The 23,702-nt window shown below is 44.9% G+C and overlaps 1 protein-coding gene across 2 annotated transcripts in view; it reads left to right on the forward strand.

Moving 5' to 3' along the window:
• WIPI2 (WD repeat domain, phosphoinositide interacting 2) overlaps nt 1-23,702 on the forward strand; it is a 205,890-nt gene that overhangs the window by 68,527 nt on the left and 113,661 nt on the right. For both annotated transcript variants that reach the window (XM_073558131.1, XM_073558132.1), the window contains one exon: nt 12,032-12,128. In XM_073558131.1, the coding sequence (XP_073414232.1) occupies nt 12,032-12,128 (97 nt within the window). The remainder of the gene's footprint in view (nt 1-12,031; nt 12,129-23,702) is intronic.

Consider the following 23,702-nt stretch of genomic DNA (forward strand, 5'->3'; position numbering starts at 1 on the left):
CTGATGTCTCCTGCTCTGTCCCTGCATGTTCAGCGAAGTGATTCATTTGCTACTCTGTTTGCATTTGATCTGGTTTTGTCTATCTCTGCTTTGTGCGGGTCAGCCAGCTCCGGCTGGGGCTGTGCTGAATTACCGCCCATATGTTACCGCTTGTGCCAGTTTGTTTTGTCCCCTGTTATATTGGTCTCTTTTTTGCATCAGACGTGTTGGACTTTTGCAGGTTTTTTTGCATGATTGCAGATAGTGTCTTTCCTTTCCTGTCCTGTCTAGTCAGTGTGGGCCCCATCGTTTGCTCAGTCTATTTTTCTGCCTGCATTTGTGTTTTCATCTTGTCTCACCGACAATATATGTTTGGGGGCTATCTATTCCTTTGGGGTCTGCTCCGGGGCAGTTTAGATTTCCCCTTTCTTGCTTTAGACTTAGTTAGCTCTCCGGCTGTGCCGAGACATCTGGGATCATCGTAGGTACACTCCACGGCTACTGCTAGTTGTGTGGATAGGATCAGGGGTCTGCAATCCGCTTAGTTACCAACGTCTCTGGTTTTCTTGTAGCTTAGCCTGGGCATGCTATCCTCCTCGGCGACCCATTCATAACATTCTGGTCTACACCTGCAGAGTAGGCGGGCGCCTGCTCTGGTTTCATCACGTCTGGCTCACCGTCGTACAAGACGCGTGGGTAGGATAGCTGGTACAAGATATTTATCGGCCACCCCCAAACGATTTTTCCTGTCTCGTCCTCCCAAATCTGAAACCCGGGCACGCGCCTTATTCGAAGCCATCGAGTCTCTCAGATGCAGTGGAGTGATCATCCCTACTAGAAAAAGAGATTTCAGGGTTTCTACTCCAACCTGGTTGTAGTCCCCCGGCACATCCCCATTTTTTTCCTTGCATCAAAGGCTCTTACAGTTGCCATCAGCAACCTGCATCACAGCCTTACCCTTTGGGCTAGCCATTGTTCCCAGGGTATTTACAAGGGTCATGGCGGCAGTCATGTCCATCCTGCATGCCCGGGGCATAATCATCTGGCCTTATCTGGATGACCTCCTAGTCAAGGGCCCATCTTTTCAGTCTTGCGAAGAGAGCGTCAACATCACGCTGGATACACTTCTCTGCCTAGGGTGGCTGGTGAATTTGAAGTTCTGAAGTTTTCCCCCTATTCCAACTCACAAAATTTCCTTTCTAGGGATGATCTTCGACACTTCCCGAGGGTTGGAAATTCTCCCTCAGGACAAGGCCCTAGCACTCTGGCAGGGAGCCTGGGCACGTCGCCAGCCGGTCTCCCGTACCATCCGGTTTGACATGAAGGTCTTAGGGAAAATGGTGGCAGCAATAGAGGCTGTTCCATTTGCCCAGCCCCATCTTCGTCCCTTGCAGCACGCCCTCTTGGCAGCTTGGGACAAGAAACCCGTTCTCCTTCGACCACCAGTGTCGGTTGTCCGCACCGGTCAGACAGGCTCCCAGATGGTGGACGAAGAGTCCCTCCCTTGTGCAGGGGAAGCCTTTTCCTCCGAACCATTGGTTGATGGTCACGACCGACACCAGTCTCCTCGGATGGGGTGCAGTATTTCGCCACCACACAGCCCAAGGATGTTGGTCACCTCGGGACTCACGCCTTCCAATCAACCTTTTAGAAATTCGGGCGATTCGGCTGGCTTTGCAGCAATTTCATCATCTCCTGGCAGGACGCCCTGTCCGAATTCAATCAGACAATGCTACGGCAGGGTCTTACATAGATCATCAGGGGGGGCAGCCGCAGCAGGGCAGCCATGCTCGAGGCAAAGCATATGCTTTGCTGGGCCGAGAGAAACCACTCTGTGATCTCGGCAGTTCACATTCTGAGCATGGAGAACTGGGCGGCTATCTTTCTCAGCCGGCAGGGTCTTGCGTCCGGGGTATGGCCACTTCATCCCGATTTTTTTTCCAACAGATTTTCCAACATTGGGGAACCCCAGAAGTGGACCTGATGACTTCCAGGCTAAATGCCAAGGTGCCCAGGATTGTCGCTCGGTCCCGGGACCCACAGGCAATCGCCGTGGACGCGTTGGTCCTTACTTGGCAACAGTTTTCACCTCTCGTACCTGTTTCCTCCGCTTCCACTGCTTCCGAAGGTCTCAGGAAGTTCAAGGCATAGGTGGTTCCAGTAATACTGATTGCCCCAGATTGGCCTCGTTGGACAGGGTATGCAGATTTAGTGCAGCTACTCGTCGACATCCCCTGGCGGCTGCCAGAGCCCCCAGACCTACTTTCCCAGGGCCCGATCTACCACCAGAACCCAGAGGCCCTGTGTTTGGCGGCTTAGCCGTTGAATCTTGGATCCTGGCCCAGGCCTAGTTTGGCCGGAAGGTGGTGGCTGCACTGGTTAGGGCTCGGGAGCCCACCTCAGCACGTGTTTACCACCACGCCTGGGAAGTTTTCTTCTCATGGTGTAGGGACCGCGTTTATCCTCCACTGATATTCTGCATTCTTAACATTTTTAGCGCTTCTCCAGTCTGGCCTAGACTCAGGTTTAGCTCCAAGATCCCTCAGGAGACAGATTTTGGCCTTATCCGCCCTGTTCTAGCGTAGGATTGCTACCAATCTGCAGGTAAAGACCCTCAGCCAGGGGGTCTCCTGCTTGATACCCCCCTATAGGGTCCCTCTGGACATCCTGGGGTCTTAACCTGGTCCTAAGCGGTCAGCAGGAAGCTCCGTTTGAACCACTACAGGGTGTCTCTTTGGCATACCTTTCCTGGATGGTGGTGTTCCTTGTGGCTATAATGTCAATTAGACAGGTCTCGGAGCTGGCGGCTCTATCCTGTCAAGCCCTGTATCTGATTTTTTACACAAGGATAAGGTGGTTCTCAGGCCGACTCCTCCTTTTTTCTGCCAAACGTCATTTCTTCATCTCACTTTATTGAGGATGTTGTCTTGCCCCTTTTTTCTGCCCAGCACTGGTACAGCGGGTGGAAAAGGCGCTGCATATGTGGGATCTTGGGAGAGCTCTCAGGAGGTACGTGTCACGGACGGCACGCTTTCGTTAGACAGACATGCTGTTTGTGCTTCCCGAGGGTCGCAGGAAGAGACTCGCTGCCTCAGGATCGACCATAACCAGATGGATTAATTGTCTATGCAGGTGTCTTACCGCATCAGAGGCGCACCTGTTCCAGCTGGGATCAGAGCACACTCCGCTCGGGCGGTAGTCGCCTCTTGGGCTCTTCAGCACCAGACTTTGGCGAAGCAGGTCTGCAAAGCGGCAACCTGCTCCAGTCTGCACACATTCTGAAAGCACGACGATATCCATACTCAGGCTTCAGCATATGTGAGCCTGGGTAGAAGGATTCTCCAAGCAGCGGTGGTGCACCTTTAGACAGAAGGTGCATATAGCTTGGACCAGTGAGTCGACTTCCCACCCAGGGACTGCTTTAGGGCGTCCCACAGTCCTGTGTCCCCCAATGAGCGTTTCAGAAAAAAGGATTTTACGGTGAGTTATCACAAAAATCCCTGTTTTTTTTTTTGTTTTTTTTTTTGGAGGTCATATTCCCTGTCTTTTTAATTGGTTTTATATCTGTTAATTAATCGAAATACCTGAATGACTTACCACCTGTTTTTGTGTTATTTGGTGAACTTTTTGAAGTGCCTAGCCCCAAGATAATTTTTTGGTATTATGACTTTGTAGAGATCTATCAATGTTAGATTGTATTATAAAGTGCAGGTGCATGAGTCAGCTAGCACATTGATACCTCCCAAAGAACAGGACAGACACGTTAGTAAATGGATTGTGTTTACAATAAACTGCAAGTGCATAAATCAATAGACATATAACTATTTCCTAAACACAGGGCAACCAAACATTTCTAATAGGTAGTGCATGATCACATATAGTTACCAGCCTGGACCCTCTGGATTTATTTTACTCCCATGTAACTGTTTGACCTCCTCGGGCTATTTATACAGAAGAGAACGGTCTACCCAGAATACATCTATCTTCAGGATCCCAAACAACATTTAACAAAATGATGTGAACAGCCTTTTTAAAGCAGATGGCCACCATTTAGTGTTGCCAAGGGCATTAGCAAGGAAGCCATGTTTTTGTGCATGTCTAAAAGGATAAATACTGCCAGGATGGAAATCGGACAGTGTCCAGTGACTCGGTCAGCTTCATGTCAGTGAACGATTGTCAGGGTTCCAGTCGGAATACAGTTTTTCAGGGACCTATTGTTCGCCAAGCACTATTTAAGTGTGAATGTAGCTTATGTTTTGAAAAATATTTTTCTTCGGACAACTCCTCTAAAGGTACAGTCACACTTAGCGATGCACCAGCGATCCCGACCAGCGATGTGACGCGGTCAGGATCGCTGGTGCATCGCTAAGTGGTCGCTAGTGAGCTGCCACACAGGCAGATCTCACCAGCGACATAGCAGGGGTCGGGGGTCGCTACTTACCTGTCAGACGAGGCGATGAAGACGTCTGCCTGCCCGCGTCCACGCGTCGCTGCCACAGGAAGCCCAGCAGGAAGCTGACGACGAGAAACGGCCCAGGACATTCTCACGCGATCAGCGATAATCAGCGGGGGAGCTGGTCGGAGGTAAGTATCACACATAGCGATATCACTAGCAATATCGCTGCTACATCACAAAAACCAGTGACGTTACAGCGATATTGCTAGCGATATCGCTTAGTGTGACAGGCCCTTAAGGCTAGTGTGACTGACCAGCTATCGCAATTTAACACATTACATTGGATGAAGCTAGATGTGTTAATTCCTTCTGTGTTTATGTATATTGGGCACACTCACGCACAACACTACTTTCCTCCTCAAAAAATACCACTTGATTGGCTAAGGCCTCTTTCACACTTCAGTTTTTTGTGTCAGTTACAATCCGCCAAAAAGGTGGAGAAGCGGATCCGTTGTCCGCAAAATGAGGAAATTTAAAGGAACCGCTGGCCGGATCTTGACTGATTGTCAAAAACGGAAGTGTGAAAGAGGCCTAAGACGGAAACAGAGCTTCATTCACTTCTTAAGCCCCCCTCCCATGCACATTATGGGACTAACATCAGATGAATCCACCCACAATGAAGAGTTCAGCTGACAGTTTAATACAGTATATAAGCGCCCCTAGCAATTGATTGCCAGGGGAGTTAAAGATCCCACCTGTCCGATTTCAAACTGTCGAACCTTTTGTTTTCCTTTAAATAAGCCACCAACAAAGTGACCTTATCTATGGCAGAGATGGCTGTGATAGCTGTCAGCTGATCCATCTAATGTGTATGGCTGGTAGACTTTAAACTGCCTTGGTACAATGAAATCTGACTGTGACGACACTGCATTTTTATCTTGATTAACCAGACATGTATTTCTCTAGTCACCTTCCATGACAGCAGTATGGGATGATGTCTCCCCATCTTTATGGGGGACAGGAAACACAAAGAGGTTAAGTACTCCTCTCCTGCTTACAACCACCAGTGTTTTTCCTGTCCCTTATGGGGCATGAATAGGTTTCCTGATGGTGCTGCCGTGGCCGGCCATCTGGAGCACCCAGGCTTACTTATTGTCGGGCATCTGAGGTCAGGGACTCCGCTCTCCTCCTCCTTGTGCTGCTCCCCGTCTCCATGGCCTTCGTGCAACTTGGGACCTTTTCCCTCCACTCCTGCACCTCCTCCGGGAGTAAAGCGGGCCGGTGATATGTGGCCGGGGTCCTCCTGCAGCTCCCTCCTCTCCACATGCCGGCAGAATCCGAATGCCACACGAACCGGATGTGATGTTATGCCTAACTTCCGGTTTATTTCCTGGTGCGCTCCTGGTGTGTGTTGGGATCGCTCCAGCGCTGCTGGCATGTTAGGGTGTTCCCTTCCGGGTTCCACCCTGATGACCTGAGGGAGGAGGAGCACAAGCATCAAACTCTGGGACCTCGGTTATTTAATCCTGGTGAGGGCATGCCTCCAGGTGAGGCCCATTGTCTGTGTCCCTCTGTGACTTCTGATGGACTGACCATTTACGGCGACTAACCCTCTCTTACTGCTTCTGCAGAGCCCAATGTCCACCCTCATACTGTAAGTAGTGGATGAAGGTCCCTTGCTATCTGGGTTATGTCCTCATGGGAGACTTAGTCCACCTTTCTATCTCTCTTTAGGGAGACAAGGTCCCCTGCCCCTAAGAAGGATAAAGTGCACAACCGCAAGTGTGGTGTATGTGCTTCCAAGCTTCCCTCAGCGTATAAGAAGAAGCTTTGCCAGCCCTGCACTGACAATGTGTTGCGTGCCAAACTGCCCTCCCTGTTGGACAGCATTAAAACCCTCATCAAACAAGAGGTTCAATCCTCTATGTCCGCCTTTTCCCAGGCTACAGTACTAAAACCCCATCCTCCTAAGAAAAGGAAGATGGCACCTGTGGAGTCTGATTCAGACTCAGGCGAAGTCTGTACCTCTGGTTCAGAGGATATTTGGGAGAATGAAGGTTCCACTTCCACCCCCAAGTTCGATGATAAAAATATTATTTTTCCTCTAAGGATATGGAGAAATTGGTTAGTATGGTGAGAAGCACCATGGGGGTTGAGGAGGAGGAAGTGAAGCAGTCAGTGCAGGATGAGATGTTTGGGGAGCAGAAACCTTAAAACACAAAGGTTTCCCCATACATGAGAACATCCAAAGCCTTATCCTTCATGAATGATACCTCCCCAAGAAAGGGTTTAGCGTCCCGTCTGATTTAAAAAATTGTTTAACCCTAGACGGAGATTGTTCTCTATGGGAGATTCCCAAAGTAGATGTGCAGGTGTCCAGGGTGGCAAAAAAGACAGCTCTCCCGTTTGAGGACTCGTCTCAGCTCATAGACCACATGGATCGTAAGACGAGACCTTACTAAGAAAATCCTGGGACACCTCCGCTAATCTGCTAAAAGCAAACATAGCTTCCACCTCTGTCGCCATCTCTATTCCGTTGGCTCAGTACATTAGAAGACCACCTCACGCAGGGAACTTCTAGGGAGGAGATACCTGACTTTTTTCCCCTCCTTCAGAAAGCAACAGGGTTCCTTGAGCAGAAGCATCGGCAATCTGTACACGTAGCAGCGAAGTTCACAGTCCTCTCCAACTCAGCTAGGAGAGCTCTGTGGCTGAAATCATGGAGTGGTGACATCTCTAAGGTTAAGCTTTGCGCCATTCCCTTTCAGGGACACCATGTTTTTGGTCCAGCTCTCGATGAGATCTAGGAGAACGCTATGGACAAAAAGAAAGCCCTCCCTAAGCAGACAAACCCTTGAAACTGTTTTTTCGTCCCTTCTGAGAACAATCTTACCAGAGGTAATACTAAAGGAAAGGCAAATCAGGCCATTGGAGCGATCCAAAAGGTGGAAAGGGCAAAAATATCCTTGTCCGCCACCACCAGCAAACTCCTGACAAGCAATGACTGCTCCCCTGTCGGGGGTTGACTCTCAGGCTTCCTCATTCTGTAGCAGTCCATCTCCACAAAGCAGTGGGTCCTCCGTTCCATTAGGGACGGATTGAAATTAGTGTTCGAGAGTTTTCCCCCTCAATGCCTGAGAATTACCTCACTACAATCTCTACACCTTCAAGACTCCTTACTGTTAGTTCTTCAAGGACTGCTTCAAGCAAAGGTGATCTCTCGAACACCCCTATAAGACATAGGCAGGGGCCACTATTCTTGCCTCTTCCTAGTCGAGAAGCCTTCAGGAAAGCACAGAATTATCATCAATCTGTAACCCCTGAATCAAGTGATCACTTACAGACAGTTCAAGATGGAATTGATCAAATCGTCAATCCCACTCATTGGACAGGATTGGGTAATGGCTAAAATAGATCTGAAGGATGCCTATTACCATGTGCCAATCCACCCAGATCATCGGAGGTTCCTCAGATTCGCACTTTCCCATGGTCACCGGGTTAGCCATTACCAATTCAATGTCCTCCCGTTTGACATTTCATCAGCACCACTGGTATTCACCAAGATTATTTCAAAAGCAGTAATCTTCATTTGTCATCAGGGGATTTGCATCATTCCGTATTTAAACGACTTCCTTCGTCGCACCATTTTTCCCTCATCTAAATCTAGATGTGGCAAAGACCTTGGAAATCCTGGAATATCTGGGCTGGATCCCAAATCTGGAGAAGTCTGATCTTCATCCTTCACCAAGGAAGAAATAAACTCCTGGGAATCCTCCTGGATTCAGAAAAAGGAGCATCCTTCTTGCCTAGAGATCGTCAACTTGATCTTTTTCAGAGGATCTCCAAGTTCAGAGACCAGAGAGCTCCTACCCTGAGGGGCTCAATGTCTGTCCTGACATCATGCATCCAGGCAGTATCCTGGGCTCAATCCCATACACGAGTCCTCCAGACTCATATTCTCTCGTCTTGGGACATGCCTAAAAATTCTCTGGATGTGGATCTATTTGCCAATGACCAGAACGCGAAGGTGAAGACTTTCTTCTCCCTGAATCCCGCAGATGGGGCATTGGGAATAGACGCCTTTTCTCACCCTTGGAGGTTCAACCTGGCGTATGCCTTCCCACTGATTCCGATTCTGGCAAAGACATTACAGAAGATACAGTCCAATCAGGTCACCACAATTCTAATCGCTCCCATGTGGCCGGGAAGAAGTTGGTATAGCGCTTTGATGGACATGGCCCAGAAAGGTCCACTACTGCTATCCCAGAAGGACGACCTCCTTCACCAAGGTCCCCTGCTACATACGGACCTTCACATGTTGAACCTTGTGGCCTGGCTACTGAAACCAGAATCCTAAGAGGGCTTTCGGATGAAGTGATACAAACTCTCTAGAAGAGTAGGAAACCAGTGATGCCATTTATGGCAACGTTTGGAAAAAATTCTCGTCCTGTTGTTCTCCGAACATTTCTGATCCCTTTCATCCTAACATTGCTCAGATTTTGGACTTTATTCAAAAGGGGCTTGATCTAGGTCTTACACCTAGTACCCTAAAGGTGCATGTGTTAGCTCTTTCTTTGACCAGAACTTAGCTAGTCATCGCTGGATAATGCGTTTCATGACCTCAACGGCTAGAATCTGTCCTAGATTTCGTTTCTGGGTTCCCCCTTGGGATTTAAATCTGGTGCTTAATAGTTTAACCAGAGATCCATTTGAACCTTTATCATCTATGAGTTTAAAAAACCTTACCATTAAAACTGTCTTTCTGGTAGCAAGCACTTCCGCTAGACGTGTAGGAGAGCTGTAGGTCCTATCAATGCAAGACCCCTACTTAACAGTTACTGCAGATAGCATTATCCTCCGCTCAGATGCCTCCTTTATGCCTAAGATAGTCTCAGACTTTCATAGCAATCATGCTATTGTGCTACCCTCATTCCGCCCAAATCCTTCCAATACAAAAGAAGTGGCCTTTCACACCCTCGATGTTCATAGGGTGGTTCTCTACTACCTCCAACAAACCAAAGGTTGGAGGATTGACCAAAACGTATTCATTCAACCCTCAGGACGGAATAAGGGCAAGAAGGCGGCTAAGAATACGATTGCCAATTGGATCAACCAAGCTTTCTGTCTCGCATACTCATCACAGAATTTATCTCCTCCTGCATCACTGAAGGCTCATTCTACACGTTCAATATCGGCATCGTGGGCAGAGAGAGAGGATGCATCTACTGAGCAGATATGCAGAGCCGCCACCTGGTCTTCTGTCCATAAGTTTACCGGACGCTACAGACAAGGCTTTAATAGGGATTTAACATTTGGCAGATGTGTTCTACAGGCTGTGATCCCTCCCTAAGAAATTAGTTGTTTGGTCTTACTCCGATTCTGCTGTCGTGGAAGGTGACTAGAGAAAATCGAATTAGTCTTACCAGTAATTCGTTTTCTAGGAACCTTCCACGAGAGCACTAATTTCCCTCCCTATCTTATGTTCTTATTGGATGATTCCTGCACTTTGGTAACTATTCATGCTCGTGTGTCTGGAAAAACACTGGTGGTTGTAGGAAGAGGAGGGGTATTTAACCTCTTTGTGTTTCCTGTCCTTCATTAGGGCGGTGAGACATCCTCCGATACTGCTGTCGTAGAAGGTTCCTAGAAACCAAATTACCGGTAAGACTAATTCCATTTTTTTTTCAGTAAGCCAGGGAGAATAGACTGTTATCTATATGTTGACTTTTGAATTTGTGTTTGTTTCTTTGTTGCTCAAGATTCTGAAATGTTCACTCTTCTTGTAGGTTAAATTGAGATTTCTAAATTAATGAGTGGCTGATGTTTTGCATCTTATATCAGTTCCTACAACTTATTGTCTGCTATCTTTGCAAGACAGTAATACAGGGTCATTGAACAATATTTGCTGATATGTTGATTACACATTGTCCAGGCCAGCTAGTTTGTTTACTTGCAAAACAGAGGAGGAAAGCAAATAAATTACATAACCAAACAATGCAAGTTGATCTTGTCACCAGTTTTCCCCTTTTCCTGTAATTGCTGGCTTGAAGGTCAGTAGTTAACTTAAAAAGGTGATGTATACCTCCGTATACAGAGAGACAACCAAGAGAGACAGATATACATCCAGTCATTCAGTCAGCCAAGACATCCAGCAAACCAAAGAACCAGAGACTCATCACAAGACAACAGCCATTACATCATGGCTCCATCATGAGGGACACAGATTTGACAAGCTACATGATGCCAGCTTAGGGGACAACGGCCCTGGCTGAAAAGAATACAGATCTGCTCTATTGACCATCACTGAACCATGAGTATGTGTGTGTTAGTCAGGATTTGGACCCACTGGTCACCTGAGCCCCATGGATAAGTTTGTGAAAGCCAGGAATAGGACCCACCGGTCACCTGGCTCCATGGAGATGTCCAGAGAAGCCAGGTTGTGACCCTCCGGTCAACTGGCCTTGTACCTCAATGGACTTGTCATCTTCCTATGCTTGTCGTTACCTCTTCTCTGTGCGTATCACAGGTGGGGTAGTCGGCGCTGGAAGCTCTGAAGTCACAACTGCTGTTATCCCGGCGAGTAGGCGGAAGGGTGAGACTCTGTAATTTGCACCATCTTGGATATCTTGCTGGGACTGTTCTGTGTTATTTGCCTGTTTTTGTCTGAGTAGTAAAGCCCACCGTAGAAGAGAGGACGTTTGGTGGAATGATCCCTGGTCCATTTGGTTGTGGCTGACGGATCAGGGCACCCGCTGACCCTCTCCCCCGTGTCTCCACACTGACTTCTAGTTTTTGTGACAACAAAGACAGTTTGATGAATGAGACCTGATGAGCATTATCCTATAGTATATAAACCACATAAGGGAAATATGATTCTGATTTTCAAGGCTGTGTAGCTTTTCTTGTAAGAAATTGTGACATGATAGATTCATGAATTTAAAAGATATGGACACTGTTGGGTACATTTTGTTCTTGCATGCAAAAACATTTTTGCAATTGAGTTTCATTAATACTTTTGCACCATTTGACTTTTAGGCTATGTGCACACGTGTGCAGAAAATTTCTGCATAAAAACAGGACTCCTTCCCAGAAAACGCACGTTTTTTATGCGTTTTTTTTTCCGCGCGTCCCCAGACACACAGAAAATAGCCAGAAAGGCGGAATTTTCTGTGAAATCAATGAGCATGCTGCGGTTTTTTTTTTACCACAAAGCGGTTTTTTTTTTGCGAAAAAAAACGCATCAATATGCACAAAAAGTGCAAAATGCATTAAAATGAATGGGAAGCTTCTTTTAAGCATTTTTTAGCGGATTTTTTGGTAAATCCGCAAAAAAAAAAAATCAACGTGTGAACACAGCCTTAATGTTCAGCTCAGTCTGTGGTTATAAGTCAGCACAGAGGAGCTCAGAAAAAGATAGATAAGCGTTACAAACTGTCCTGTCAGATTGAGCTCGTTGATAGATTGTTGGTAATTCATTTTGCAGTCTGCAATAGACAGTGCAACACACAGGCTATAGAAGATAAATTGTTTAAAATTATCAAAACTCTATTGCAAAAATTATGTAGCCAAATATACAAGCATTTACGTGAAAAAGAGAGTCCCCTATGGCTTTTGACCTTTTTTGATGCCTTACTTTTTATCTTCTTACTTCCCCAGAGGCTGATTGTATGTCTGGAAGAATCTCTGTACATACACAATATAAGAGACATGAAAGTTCTACACACTATCCGAGAAACACCCCCAAACCCTGCAGGTATCCTAAATGTGTTTGCTAGCTTTGTTCTCATTGTCAACCTACGTCCAACTTAAATTGTCCTTTATAATAGTTTTCTTTTTCACTATTTGAGCTGTGGAGGATACGTTTTTTGTGATTTTTTTTTTTTTTTTTTATAGTGGATATCAAGCTTATAGAAGATATTCACCTTGATAAACAATATATTGGAACTTCTTTGTCTTCAATCGATAGTTTCATACAAATAATTGCTCAAAGTGACGATGTAATCCTTATGTTCCCCATGGTGGAAACAAGTATTTAGTAAGCAAAGATAAGGATTATCAAGTCAAACTAAGGAAAAACAAAACCCCAAAATTTGGATTGTACAGTATTTATTTTCTCCACCATAAATAATGTAAATAACTTTCTATTGTACAGTGGGGAAAAAAAGTATTTAGTCAGTCAGCAATAGTGCAAGTTCCACCACTTAAAAAGATGAGAGGCGTCTGTAATTTACATCATAGGTAGACCTCAACTATGGGAGACAAACTGAGAAAAAAAAATCCAGAAAATCACATTGTCTGTTTTTTTTTTTTCATTTTATTTGCATATTATGGTGGAAAATAAGTATTTGGTCAGAAACAAGCAATCAAGATTTCTGGCTCTCACAGACCTGTAACTTCTTCTTTAAGAGTCTCCTCTTTCCTCCACTCATTACCTGTAGTAATGGCACCTGTTTAAACTTGTTATCAGTATAAAAAGACACCTGTGCACACCCTCAAACAGTCTGACTCCAAACTCCACTATGGTGAAGACCAAAGAGCTGTCAAAGGACACCAGAAACAAAATTGTAGCCCTGCACCAGGCTGGGAAGACTGAATCTGCAATAGCCAACCAGCTTGGAGTGAAGAAATCAACTGTGGGAGCAATAATTAGAAAATGGAAGACATACAAGACCACTGATAATCTCCCTCGATCTGGTGCTCCACGCAAAATCCCACCCCGTGGGGTCAGAATGATCACAAGAACGGTGAGCAAAAATCCCAGAACCACGCGGGGGGACCTAGTGAATGAACTGCAGAGAGCTGGGACCAATGTAACAAGGCCTACCATAAGTAACACACTACGCCACCATGGACTCAGATCCTGCAGTGCCAGACGTGTCCCACTGCTTAAGCCTGTACATGTCCGGGCCCGTCTGAAGTTTGCTAGAGAGCATTTGGATGATCCAGAGGAGTTTTGGGAGAATGTCCTATGGTCTGATGAAACCAAACTGGAACTGTTTGGTAGAAACACAACTTGTCGTGTTTGGAGGAAAAAGAATACTGAGTTGCATCCATCAAACACCATACCTACTGTAAAGCATGGTGGTGGAAACATCATGCTTTGGGGCTGTTTCTCTGCAAAGGGGCCAGGACGACTGATCCAGGTACATGAAAGAATGAATGGGGCCATGTATCGTGAGATTTTGAGTGCAAACCTCCTTCCATCAGCAAGGGCATTGAAGATGAAACGTGGCTGGGTCTTTCAACATGACAATGATCCAAAGCACACCGCCAGGGCAACGAAGGAGTGGCTTCGTAAGAAGCATTTCAAGGTCCTGGAGTGGCCTAGCCAGTCTCCAGATCTCAACCCTATAGAAAACCTTTGGAGGGAGTTGAAAGTCCGTGTTGCCAAGCGAAAAGCCAAAAACATCACTGCTCTAGAGGAGATCTGCATGGAGGAATGGGCCAACATACCAACAACAGTGTGTGGCAACCTTGTGAAGACTTACAGAAAACGTTTGACCTCTGTCATTGCCAACAAAGGATATATCACAAAGTATTGAGATGAAATTTTGTTTCTGACCAAATACTTATTTTCCACCATAATATGCAAATAAAATGAAAAAAAAACAGACAATGTGATTTTCTGGATTTTTTTTTCTCAGTTTGTCTCCCATAGTTGAGGTCTACCTATGATGTAAATTACAGACGCCTCTCATCTTTTTAAGTGGTGGAACTTGCACTATTGCTGACTGACTAAATACGGTACTTTTTTCCCCACTGTATCTTAACCCCTTAGTGACAGCCATTTTGCAGCTTAAAGGGAGTTTGGCACCCCATTTTAGCCCTATCAGCTGCCGGCATTCTGTAGTGCTGTAGATAAACCCCCGATGTAACCTGAAAAATAAGAAAAAAGAGTTAAATTATACTCCGGCGTTCGGTCCTGTCCGATGGGTGTCGCGATCCTGTCCGGCGCCTCCCATCTTCATACGATGGCGTCCTCCTCCTTGCTTCTTCCTCGGCTCCTGCACAGGCGTACTTTATCTGCCATGTTGAGGGCAGAGCAGAGTACTGCGGTGTGCAGGCGCCGGACCTCTCTGACCTTTCCTGGCGCCTGCACACTGCAGTACTTTACTCTGCCCTCAATAGGGAAGATAAAGTACGCCTGCGCAGGAGCCGAGGGAGAAGCAAGGAGGAGGACATCATCGTATGAAGATGGGATTTACCGGACCACGACACCCACCACGCCCCCCGGTGAGTATAATCTAACGTGTTTTTCTTATCTTTCAGGTTTCATTGGGGGCTTATCTACAGCACTACAGAATGCTGTAGATAAGCCCCTGATGGCGGTGGCTGCAGCTTATAGGCTGAAAATGGGGTGACAGATTCCCTATAATGACCGGGCCAATTTTTACAATTCTGACCACTGTCATTTTATGAGGTTATAACTCTGGAACACTTTAATGGATCCCGGTGATTCTGAGATTGTTTTTTCGTGACATATTGTACTTCATGTTTGTGGTAAAATTTCTTTCGGTATGACTTGTGTTTATTTATGAAAAAAACGGAAATATGGCGAAAATTTAGCAATTTTTAAAGTTTACATTTTTATGCTCTTAAATCAGAGAGATACTGTATGTAACACAAATTTCTTATGAAATACCATTTCCCACATGTCTACTTTACATCAGCACAATTTTGGAAACAAAAACTTCTTTTGTTCGGAAGCTATAAGGGTTAAAAGTTGACCAGCGATTTCTCATTTTTACAACAAAATTTACAAAAACATTTTTTTTCAGGGACCACATCATATTTAGTCATTTTGAGGGGGGTGTACATGACAGAAAATACCCAAAAGTGACACCATTCTAAAAACTAGACCCCTCAAGTTGCTCAAAACCACATTCAAGAAGTTTATTAACCATTTACGTGCTTCACAGGAACTGAAGCAATGTGGAAGGAAAAAATTAACATTTAACTTTTTTTTGCAAAATATTTATTTCAGAACTAATTTTTTTAGTTTCACAAGTGTTAAAAGAGAAAATGAACCCCAAAATTTGTTGTGCAATTTCTCCTGAATATGCTGATGCCCCATATGTGGGGGTAAACCACTTTTTGGGCGGCACGGTGGCTCAGTGGTTAGCGTTGGGGTCCAGGGTTCAAATCCCACCAAGGACAACATCTGCAAGGAGTTTGTATGTTCTCCCCGTGTTTGCGTGGGTTTCCTCCGGGCACTCCGGTTCCCTCCCACATTCCAAAGGCATACTGATAGGGAATTTAAATTGTGAGCCCTTCAGGGACAGCGATGCTAATGTGTGCAAAACTGTAAAGTGCTGCGGAATTTGTTAGCGCTATATAAAAATAAAGATTATTATTATTTTTGGGCGCACGGCAGAGCTCACAAGGGAAGGAGCGCCTTTTGACTTTTTCAACGCAGAATTGGCTGGAATTGAGATCGGATGCCATGTTACATTTGGAGAGCTTCTGATGTGCCTAAGGAACTTATCTAGATGTGTGATGAGCACTGTGAACCTCCAAGTGCTTCACAGAAGTTTATAACGTAGAGCCGTGAAAATAAAAAATCATTTTTTGCCACAGAAATGAACTTTTCGACCCAAATTTGTATTTTTACAAGGGTAACAGGAGAAATTAGACCCCTAAATTTGTTATGCAATTTTTCCTGAGTAAGCCCATACCCCATATGGGGGGGTAAATCACTGTTTGGGCGCACGCACGGCAGAGCTCAGAAGGGAAGGAGCACTTTTTGACTTTTTCAATGCAGAATTGGCTGGAATTGAGATTAGACGTCATGACGCGTTTGGAGAGCCCCTGGTGTGCCTAAACGGTGAAAACCCCCCACAAGTGACACCAGTTTGGAAACTAGACTCCTTAAGGAACTTATATATGCAATAACTATCTGCGCCAGCAGGACAAACCAGGGAAAAAAGACGCAAAGAGCATGCCCATATCCCAAACACACCCTCCCCTCCCCACAAGAGGAAAAGTGCAATCTAGCAGTGGTCAAAAAAAGCAGCAACAAAACCAGTCAGACTGGTTTTGTTGCTGCTTTTTTTGACCACTGCTGGATTGCACTTTTCCTCTTGTGGGGAGGGGAGTGTGTGTTTGGCATGTGGGCGTGCTCTTTGCGTCTTTTTTCCCTGGTTTGTCCTGGCGCAGATAGTTATTGCATATTAATTGATCTTTATTTTAGGACAAGGGAGGTGGTTTTGTCCATATTTGCAGCTGTAGGTATCCGGATTTACCGCTTTGCGCCTCTGTGTATATGCTTTATTCCTTAAGGAACTTATCTAGATGTGTGGTGAGCACTTTGAACCCCCAAGTGCTTCACAGAAGTTTATAATGCAGAGCAGTGAAAATAAAAACTCATTTTTTTCCCTCAAAAATGATTTTTCTAGCTCGCTCTTTTTTTATTTTCCCAAAGGTAGCAAGAGAAATTGGACGACAAAAGTTGTTGTACAATTTGTCCTGCCTACGCAGATAACCCATATGTGGGGAGTGGCAACTGTTTGGGCACATGGGAGCGCTCGGAAGGGAATGAGCACCGTTTTGGAATGCAGACTTTTGATGGAATGGTCTGTGGGCGTCATGTTGCATTTGCAAAGCCTAACCCCCCACAAATGAACCCATTTTGGAAACTCGAACCCCCCCCCCCCCCAAGGAGCTTATCTAGATGTGTGGTGAGCACTTTGAACCCCCAAGTTCTTCACAGAAATGCAGAGCCGTGAAAATAAAAAATCATTTTTTTCCCACAAGTGATTTTTTTAAGCTCCAAATTTTTTTTATTTTCCCAATGGTAACAGGAGAAATTAGACCCCCAAAAGTTGGTAAATAGTGGAATCCCCTCAATTCTAGCTCCATCCCTAACCCCAACACACCCCTAACCATAATGGAAAAATGAAAATAAATATAATTTCTTTAATTATATGTACGGTACCTAACTAAGGGGGTAATAAACGGGGGGGGGTATCAGGGCTGTGGAGTTGGTAAGCCAAGCCTGCGACTCCGACTCCTCAATTTACCTTCCTCCGACTCCACGACTCCGACTCCAACATATATTGCTTATATTTAAGTGAAAAATGTATTGTAGTGCAATGTGAACATAATCATTTTTATGATACAATAATCAAGACATTTAGATAGAACATAATATATATTTATTGGAATACAACTTTAGAACACAAAAAACTGTAATAAATTGTAAATATGTAATACACTATGTAATATCGATTACATATATATATATATATATATATATATATAACACTATGTAGTAAACTATGCAAGTGGCAAAAAACAGTTTTCAACAAAAACATACTAAATAACATTTGGGCAGTCTATGAATTTGTTCTAAGAAATAGAATTGCCTCCATCAGATCCTCCTTCATAGATTACCTAAAATCTGACCTAATAATTTTAAGGCCAGAGAACAACCTCTCTACACTAACTTGGGTTGGAGGCAAAGCTGTAACCACATGGGCAACATCTCTAACAATTTCCGGGTATAACGGAATTGCCTCATACACAGTCAGTTTTGATGAACGGTTGAATTTTTCTTTTTCTTTGAGAGCAAGTGAAACATTTTGCTGAAATATGGTCAATCTGCTTGCTATAGGAGACGGAGTGAAATCTTTTTCCTTGCAGCAACGCTTTGCCTGCTCCATGTCATCCAAATACTTGTCAAAGTCCAACTCCTCATCTGATGAGGATGAAGATATGGCAGCAGTAGCACTGTCAGGACCCAAGTCCTCTTGCGCCTGGCAGTCCTCCTGTAGGCCACTCCTCCTAACTGCTACCTCAGTCAGAGCTTCTTTTCCTTTAGTAAGCTGTTGATCATCAAGCAATATACGATGACTTGGGTCCACATAAACAGCTGCCAGAAAAATTTTATTTTCCAATAGCTGTATCTCTCTCCGTTTCATTGAAGCAGAAATGCCATCTGCGATTAAATCTCCTCTTTGGGACAGGCAAAATAGCAAGTTCTTCCACTCCCTTATGAAAATGCCAGGAGTTAAATCCTCAACTTGTAATTTTTTTGTCACGGTAAATAGGTGATTAAGCAATTCCTTCAATACAGCCACCTGTGTCCATTGACCTTCATTTAGGGTTACCTGAGGGTTCGCCATATCTTTAAGAAACGGTTTTAGCCAGGATCAAAACTAGGGGGGGCAGAACCTCATGCTGTTCCACAGAATCTCATACTGCACACCTCAGCTGCTGCAGAACCTTATACTGCACACCCCTACAATTGAAAATAAAGCCTGCACCTTAAGATGTGGTGAATGCAGGCTATTTATTCCAACTATCAATTGATGTTGATGTGTTACTGAAGACGAGCAATGCCTGTCCTGGGCGTCCTTTTGGGCAGCTCTGAGGTGTACCTGACTGGTGCTAAAAAACAAAGGAGTGTTAGTCTGTGTGCTACCCGGCTTTCCTTCTTTTTGGTACTGATAAGATATGGATAGACAGATATGGATAAATGGATAGAGCAGATTTCTAATCTGCTTTTGCTATTGAAAACATTATGAGCTCAAAAACCTTTCAGGTGATGCGTGTGGTGAGTTCATTGAGTTCTCCTTCCAGGCTCCATCTGGTGGTAACAGGAGGTAGTGAGGCTGATTTAATCAGTAGAGATCTGCCACCTGATAATGAGGATGACGATTGGACCTCAGGAATACAGATTCGATTTAAGACAGCCGAAGCCCTACTCTGGTGCTGGTGACTCCTTCTGCTTGTCAGGTCTTGGTTCTCAGCTCTGTTCCAGTCAGCTCAAGCTAAGTTTCTCTGCTAATGTTCACACTTGATTTTCTTGTTCTATTCAGTTTTTTGTGTGGTCAGCCAGCCTCGGCTGGGCCTGTGCTGAATTTCCTCTCTTATTTATCTGTATTTGCCAATTTGCTTTTTGTCCTTTATTAGATTGGCCTCTTTTTGCTCTGTCTCAGAATATTTCAGAGTGCTGATATAGTGAGAGAAGTCTAGTGACTTCAGGGTTAATTTTGTTATCAGAAGTGTTGGACATTATTTTGTAGGGTTTTTGGCAGATTGCAGATAGTGTCTTTCCTTTCCTCTCCTTTCTAGTTAGTTTGGGCCCCATTGTTTGCTCAGCCTATTTTCCTGCCTGTGTTTGTGTTTTCATCTTGTCTCACCGTCAATACATGTGTGGGGGCTGTCTATTCTTTTGGGGTCTGCTCTGGGGCAGTTAGTTTTCCCCTTTTCTTGCTTTAGGCTTATTTAGTCCTCCGGCCGTGACGAGGCGTCTAGGATCATCGTAGGTACGCTCCACGGCTGCTGCTAGTTGTGTGGTTAGGATCAGGGATCTGCAATCTGCATAGTTACCAACCTCTCTGTTTTTTCTGGGCTTTGCATGTTTAGGTTTTTTCCTCCTCGGTGACCCATTCATAACAGATGCGTTTTTTTAAAAAGCTGATCTACTTTTGCAGCTGAAAAACGTATCCTCAAAAAAACGCAGCAAAAACGCTGTGTTAATGTAGCCTTAGATCAGGAATAGAACAGCCATTTATAGGACATTTCATAACTTTCCCAAATTCCCATGAAAAAATATTCAGCACATTCTGCATTGAACTACTGTACCCAATTTATTATATATTTTCGGAGTCGGACCATTTTATACCGACTCCACCAAAATGAGCTCCGACTCCAACTCCACAACTCCGACTCCACAGCCCTGGGGGTTATTTACTATTTTTTTTTTATTTTGAACACTGTGATAGGGTTTATCACAGTGATCAAAATGTACCTGTGAAATGACGGCAGATTCGGTGGGCGCACTGCGCATGCGCCCGCCATTTTTTTCCGGGACCAAGATGACGGTGCCCATGCGGAGGAAGCAGGAGGGCTCGGAGACCACAAGGACCACCGGGACGTACCGGGGGGGATCGGGGACCCTATTTCTCTCTCCTCTGGTGTGCGATCACATTAGAAGAGAGAGAAGTAACATGCAAAAACCGGCCCGATTCATGTTCTCTGGGGTCTCTGCTAACCCGGGCAGCCGAGACCCCAGAGAAAATCTGACTCTGGCGGGCGCTATTTACTTTCTCCACAGTGCCGTGAATTAATGGCGCCGCCGTTAAAAGGCGTGTCTGCGGTCGTTAAGGGGTTAAATGTGGTTGTTTTGTTTTTTGTTTTTTTTAAACATTCTTGAGGAGCTCACCTCCCCCTAGCCGCCTTGATTGTTGGGAGACTGCTGCTCCTGCTTGGATGACTGACTGTTCAAACCAGTAGCATTCTTGCACTTTTGGCATGAACTGTGCACTCCTATTCAAGAATATTAGGAAACAGCTCCAGGAGTCTCAGCTAGTCTCAGTGTAGTGCTTACGAGCTCAACCCCAAAGAGCTTGGAAAGGCTGTGCATGTTTAGCCACTGATTTTAGACATGTGTTGGCAGGTTCTCTTGACAATGAGCAATAAAATAAAAAAGCAAAGATATCTGTAGAAAGAGTGCAAAGTTTAATAATAAACAGATTGCAAAGTTGCTTGGTTTTGCAGTTTTACCCTACTAAGAATATTGGAATAACCCTGTGATAGACAAAAAATGCCTCTTTCTCCACTTTCAAGCCATTTCCCTCCCTCCAGCCTCTTTCACTTGTCTTTCTACTGCTATTATCTGAATTACTATATACAGAAAGTCTGGAGAGCCAACGTTACATGGTTCAGGCAATAGAAGTCTATAAAGAGGGCAGTAGGAGGAGTCACTGGAGTGAGACTGAGGCAGAGAGATGCACAGACTTGGCTGCAGCTGCTAGTGAGTGTTTTACTTCACCCCAGTGCTGGATTCACAGCTATACTACTCAGTACTATTGTATAATGCCCACAATGCTGCTCCTGCTTCCTATGATGGTGTGCTATAGACAGATTGGGAGCAGGGTCTTCTCTATGTGTGCATTGTATAGAAGATGACATAGCAACTTGGTCTCCAACCACTCCAGACCTGAGCTTAGGGGAAAAATTGACAACTATAAATAGAAGCTTCAGAACAGGAAAATCTAACTAATGCAGATACCAAAAAAAATAATAAAAAAAAAGTGTTATTCTTCATGTATACACACATTATCTTTTCCTGACAAATCACACAAATTGGTAGTTAGCCTAGGGCTATATGCCCACGTTAGCGTTTTTAAACACTCAGGAAACGGGTCTCCTTCCCAGAAAACGCGCGTTTTTTGATGCGATTTTTGCGCAAAAACCGCACGTTTTATCCGCGCATCTTTTGGACTATAGGAAATAGCCAAAAACGCGGACCTAAGCGGAAATTAATGAACATGCTGCGTTTTTTACCGCTAAGTGTTTCCTTAGCGGTAAAAAAGCGCATCCATTGGCACAATAAGGCCAAAATGCATTGAAATGAATTGGATGCTGCTTTTAAGTGTTTTTGATGCAGTTTGACACCGAAAAACGCTTAAAAAAACGCTACGTGTGAACCCAGCCAAAAACAAGAAATAAATCCAAAATGGGAAGTAATCCAAAATAATACCCAGTACGATGATCGTGGAGACTCAGAACTTTAGCTATAACGTTAAGGCCTGATTCAGATGAAGTTGATTTTTTTTTTTTGTACATAAAAACACAGACTGTAAGTTAATCAGTGTTTTGGATTAGAATGTTATTGTTATTTGGTCAGTGTCCATTTTACCATCTGCGCTTGATTGTCACTGATGAAAAAGAATATTGCAGTGTTGATCACAAACAGCACATAGATTATTCAGTAATGACACCCTTGCAGTAATTATTATTCGTTTTTATAGCGCCTTTTATTTCATGGTGCTTAAATGTGAAAAAGGGGCATACAAAGACAAGCACAATAAACATGAGCAATACAAGGCACACACAAGTACAAAAGGAGAGAGGACCTTGTCCGTGAGGGCTCATAGTCTACATGGGATGGGTGAGGATACACTAGGAGAGGGTAGAGCTGGTTGTGCGGCAGTTCTGTAGACTGAGGATCACTGCAGATTGTATGCTGTCCAGAAGAGGTGGGTCTTCATATTCCTTTTGAAGGTTTCCTTGGCAGGCAAAAGTCTAATGTGTTGGGGTAGAGAGTTCCAGAGTGTGGGGGATGCACGGGAGAAGTCTTGTATGCGGTTGTGGGAAGAAGAGATAAGAGGGGAGTAGAAAAGGAGATCTTGAGAGGATGGAAGGTTGCGTGTAGGTAAATACCGGGAGACCATGTCACAGATGTATGGAGGAGACAGTTGGTGGATGGCTTTGAATGTCATAGTTAGGGTTTTGAACTGGTGCCTCTGGACAATAGGAAGCTAATGAAGGGCTTGACAGAGAGGAGAGGCTGGGGAATAACGGGTGGATTAGTTGGGCAGCAGAGTTTAGGATAGATTAGAGTGGTGCAAGAGTGCTAGCGGGAAGGCCAGAGAGTAGGAGGCTGCAATAGTCGAGGCAGGAGATGATGAGGGCATGCACAAGCGTTTTAGTAGTTTCTTGGTCAAAGAATCTATGGATCCGGGAAATATTTTTGAGTTTGAGTCGGCAGGAGAAGGCAAGATATTGAATATGTGGCTTGAAATAGAGGGTAGTGTCGAGGATCACCCTGAGGCATCGAGCATGCGGGACTGGGGAAAGTGAGCAGCCATTGACGTTGATGGATAGGTCTAGTGGAGGGGTAGAATGAGATGGGGGAAAGATGAGGAAATTTGTTTTGTCCATGTTCAGTTTTAGAAAGCGAGACAAAATGAAAGATGAAATAGTGTACAAACGTGGGATTTTGGTCAGTAAGGAGGTGATGTCGGGTCCAGATAGGAAGATCTGCGTGTCATTGGCGTAGAGATGATGCTGCAAACCGTGTGATTCCATGCGCTGTCCCAGGCCGAAGGTGTAGATGGAGAAGAGTAGGGGTCCTAGAACTGACCCTTAGGGAACATCGACATACAAGGGGCCAAGTAGTGGAGTTGGTGTGGGAGAGGGAGACATTGAATGTCTGGTCTGTTAGATATGATCATCTGTGATGCCAAGAGATGAGAGAATCTGTAATAAGAGAGAATGGTCTACAGTGTCAAATGCAGAAGACAGATCCAGGAGGAGGAGGACAGAGTAGTGTTGCTTGTTCTTGGCGGTTTGTAGGTCATTTGTGACTTTAGTTAGGGCGGTTTCAGTTGAGTGATGCATTCGGAAGCCAGATTGTAACCGGTCAAAGAGGGAGCAGGATGAGAGATGGGAGGACTGTTCAAGATGGACGTGTTGTCCCAGTCGTTTTGAGGCATAAGGGAGAAGTGATATCGGGCAATAGCTAGACACAGTGGATGTGTTGAAGGAGGGCTTCTTGAAGATGGGTGTGATAGAGGCATGTTTAAAGGATGAGGGG

This window comes from Dendrobates tinctorius, unplaced genomic scaffold (genome assembly GCF_039654945.1).
Source record: "Dendrobates tinctorius isolate UK_male_01 unplaced genomic scaffold, ASM3965494v1 ptg000254l, whole genome shotgun sequence".
Taxonomy (NCBI): domain Eukaryota; kingdom Metazoa; phylum Chordata; class Amphibia; order Anura; family Dendrobatidae; genus Dendrobates; species Dendrobates tinctorius.